The 2,735-nt window shown below is 44.9% G+C and overlaps 1 protein-coding gene across 1 annotated transcript; it reads left to right on the top strand.

Moving 5' to 3' along the window:
* Nucleotides 1-796: 796 nt before the first annotated feature.
* On the top strand, nt 797-2,227 carry LOC141690889 (uncharacterized). The gene is made up of 2 exons (XM_074495643.1): nt 797-893; nt 1,367-2,227. The coding sequence occupies exons 1-2, from the start codon at nt 810-812 to the stop codon at nt 2,225-2,227; spliced, it is 945 nt and encodes a 314-aa protein (XP_074351744.1). The 5' UTR covers nt 797-809.
* The last annotated feature ends 508 nt before the right edge of the window (nt 2,228-2,735 follow it).

Here is a 2,735-nt window from a genome sequence, read left to right as displayed (position 1 = left end):
TTTTGCTTCCTCGCTCAATGAAAAACAAGTGAACAATATATGTAAAACTCTACTACGGTTAAGGGTAGAAAACGATTTTTAAATTCAAAACTCCGACAACTCCCAAGAATCAATTGTAATAAAAGTGACCGATAAATTACCTTGTTTAAAGGTCAACTGAGAACGATCTATTCCTTCGATAAAGGATTTTATCTAAATGATATAATTGTTTTGGGACTGGAATGTGGCTTACCCGGCACGGAGAGGTATCGGGTAGTGACCAAGCGCGGAGTGGCGCAGTATACAGTTATGTGGTCTCTGTGACCATTGACTTTCGGACTTGCACGGAAATGGGCAACCATCGTGTAATTTCTTGATAAGCCCAAAGGCGGCTAGGTTTGTATTCCTTCTACTAGTAGAGAAAATTTCGTATTCGGCTGATCACCGGTACGTGGTTTATTCCAGTATAGTCCCTTCCTCCACTTTGGATAAATTGTTGTGAAACCTACAACAGAAGGCCGATAAGGCTGAGTTTTAAATAAGGATGTTGATGTTCATATATCACATCCATATGAGAATCTTGGTTCAAGCATCATATTGAGATTTTGAGATAAAATGAGTACGAGTATAAGCCGATTAAACTGATACAGTTAAAGTTGAGTTTTTCATAAAATTGACAAGCATATAAACTTTTAGAAACCTTGGTTATACAATGCCTAATGGTTGTTTTTCCCTAAATGATTATATTGAGATAATGGATATCTATATCTTGCTGAGCATTAGTGCTCACTCTTGCTTTTATAAATATCATATCACAACAGATTACCAGCATGGCCCGAACCAGGATGACTGCCCGCAAACGGGTAGGGGACGCCCGTGAGTACCGTAGACTGTTCGTCCGCCAGCCACCTCAGGTAGACGAATAGAGATAGTTTCCTTTTGAGTACTTGAACCAAGACTATTTGTGACCCGAGTCAGTCTCATGTAGAGCTGTTCTCGGCATTCACTCTTTTGAGATAATTTCCTTTGGTCTGTAATAACTTAAATACTTTAACGTTAATTTAGTAATGTTTCTGAGCATATAACCTGTGTGTGAGTTTGGTTAAAAGGTCGAGTAATGATGTGAAAAGAGGATTAATTATTTATTAGTCAATATTAAGTGATCGTAACGACCCGAATTCCCGACCTTGAATTTGGGGGTGTTACAGAAATGGTATCAGAGCCCTAGGTTATAAGTCTCAGAAATGTTAGGTGAATCAACTGAATCAATGAACTAGAACTCACATAGAGTTCGTAGTCGGGCTACGAGGGTAGCACTAATATTAAGAACCCTTAGGGGTGATTTAAGTATCCAAGGATAGTAATACGTGTGTTAAATGACTTGTAGGTACCCGATGTGTTAGACCCTGAGGCTGTAGAGGCGTACGAGAGAGAGCATGATGAGGCCCTTTTAGCTGAGATCGAGGTAGCAGACCCTGCCCCCACTGTGGGCTTAGAGGTATTCGAGTACCCGGAGACTGACCCTGAGGAGGACTCAGAGGAGGACCCCACTGAGCCAGACACTGAGATAGCCCCTCCTGAGGATATTCCATACGGCAGCACGGAGGTTTCGTCTCCAGAGATGATGAGGGTGGATGTGCATCAGAGGTCGATAGAGCGTTTGTTAGATCGGATCTCAGCAGCCCAGGCTCGAGTCGCTGAGCTCGAGAGCGAGACGGGAGTAGCAGATTTGATGGATAGGATGATAGCTCTGCAGGCTAGAGTCACTGCACTGACTGAGGAGTTAGAGGCGGAGCTAGGGGCATCCACCCCAGTGAGGACACCCACCTCATCCCCTGTACCAGTTAGTCCCGCACGGACTGAGACCGACGACGGCATGGACCCTATTCTTGACGGTGTGGCAGCGACTCCTGCAAATTCCCCACTTCCACCACCCCTACCAGTCATATCCCTAGCAGTTCACGACTGGGTGGTAGGTCACTATGCTGCTGATCTGACAGCGGCTGAGGCCCGTATTACCGAGCTGAGGGACCAGCTTTCCATCGAGCGGCACATGAGGATAGAGGCCCGAGCCAGGCGAGGATACCCCAGCGCCCGACGCGTGCGCAGGACCATTCGCCGCATAGAGCAGAGGACCATCGGTAGGATTCACCGCTTATCCCCCCAGCGTGACTTGGTGAGTAGGCGCGAGGTTATTAGGGTTGTGGTTCGCGCTATGAGGCGGATTCGTGATGTTACTCATGGCTAGTGGACACTGTTAGTAGTTGGTTGTTGTTCCTCAGTGGTGGTACTTAGTTGTTTTGTGATAGTTGTTCTGGGTTGTTGTCTTTGATAGTGCCACCAGCTAAGGATTATTGTATTAAGGCAAATTGTACTTTTATTATTCAGTATGTTGTACCTAGACCCGGCGTATGGCCAAATTATGTATAATTATCATGTTGTTTAATTGCGATTTCTAGATTGTGGTTTAATCTTCTTTCATACCTGCATAATTACATACTGTCATAACAAATCAGGAAGCATGAGAATTGGCAAGTGGAAACAACCTAAATAAGTTTATGTAACAGGAAAATGCCGCCAAGGAGAATAGTAACAAGAACTCGCCCGGCTGCATCTGGCGGCCAGGGTAGTAATAATGAGCAAGGGCATCGAGCACAGACCCCACCATTTAGATTTAACAAAGAACGAAATGAGTATGATGATGAGGACTATGAGGAGTCAGAGGCTGAAGATACTCAGGGGATGGAAATGCCAGT

Source organism: Apium graveolens, chromosome 10 (genome assembly GCF_009905375.1).
Source record: "Apium graveolens cultivar Ventura chromosome 10, ASM990537v1, whole genome shotgun sequence".
NCBI classification, from domain to species: domain Eukaryota; kingdom Viridiplantae; phylum Streptophyta; class Magnoliopsida; order Apiales; family Apiaceae; genus Apium; species Apium graveolens.
This window is presented reverse-complemented; position numbering and strand designations above follow the sequence as displayed.

Bases quoted from the DNA above. Each gene is read 5' to 3' on its own strand.
- LOC141690889 (XM_074495643.1), top strand. From the start codon at position 810: ATGGCCCGAACCAGGATGACTGCCCGCAAACGGGTAGGGGACGCCCGT. The intron at 894-1,366 runs GTAGACGAATAG...AATGACTTGTAG, and splicing joins TCGTCCGCCAGCCACCTCAG to GTACCCGATGTGTTAGACCC.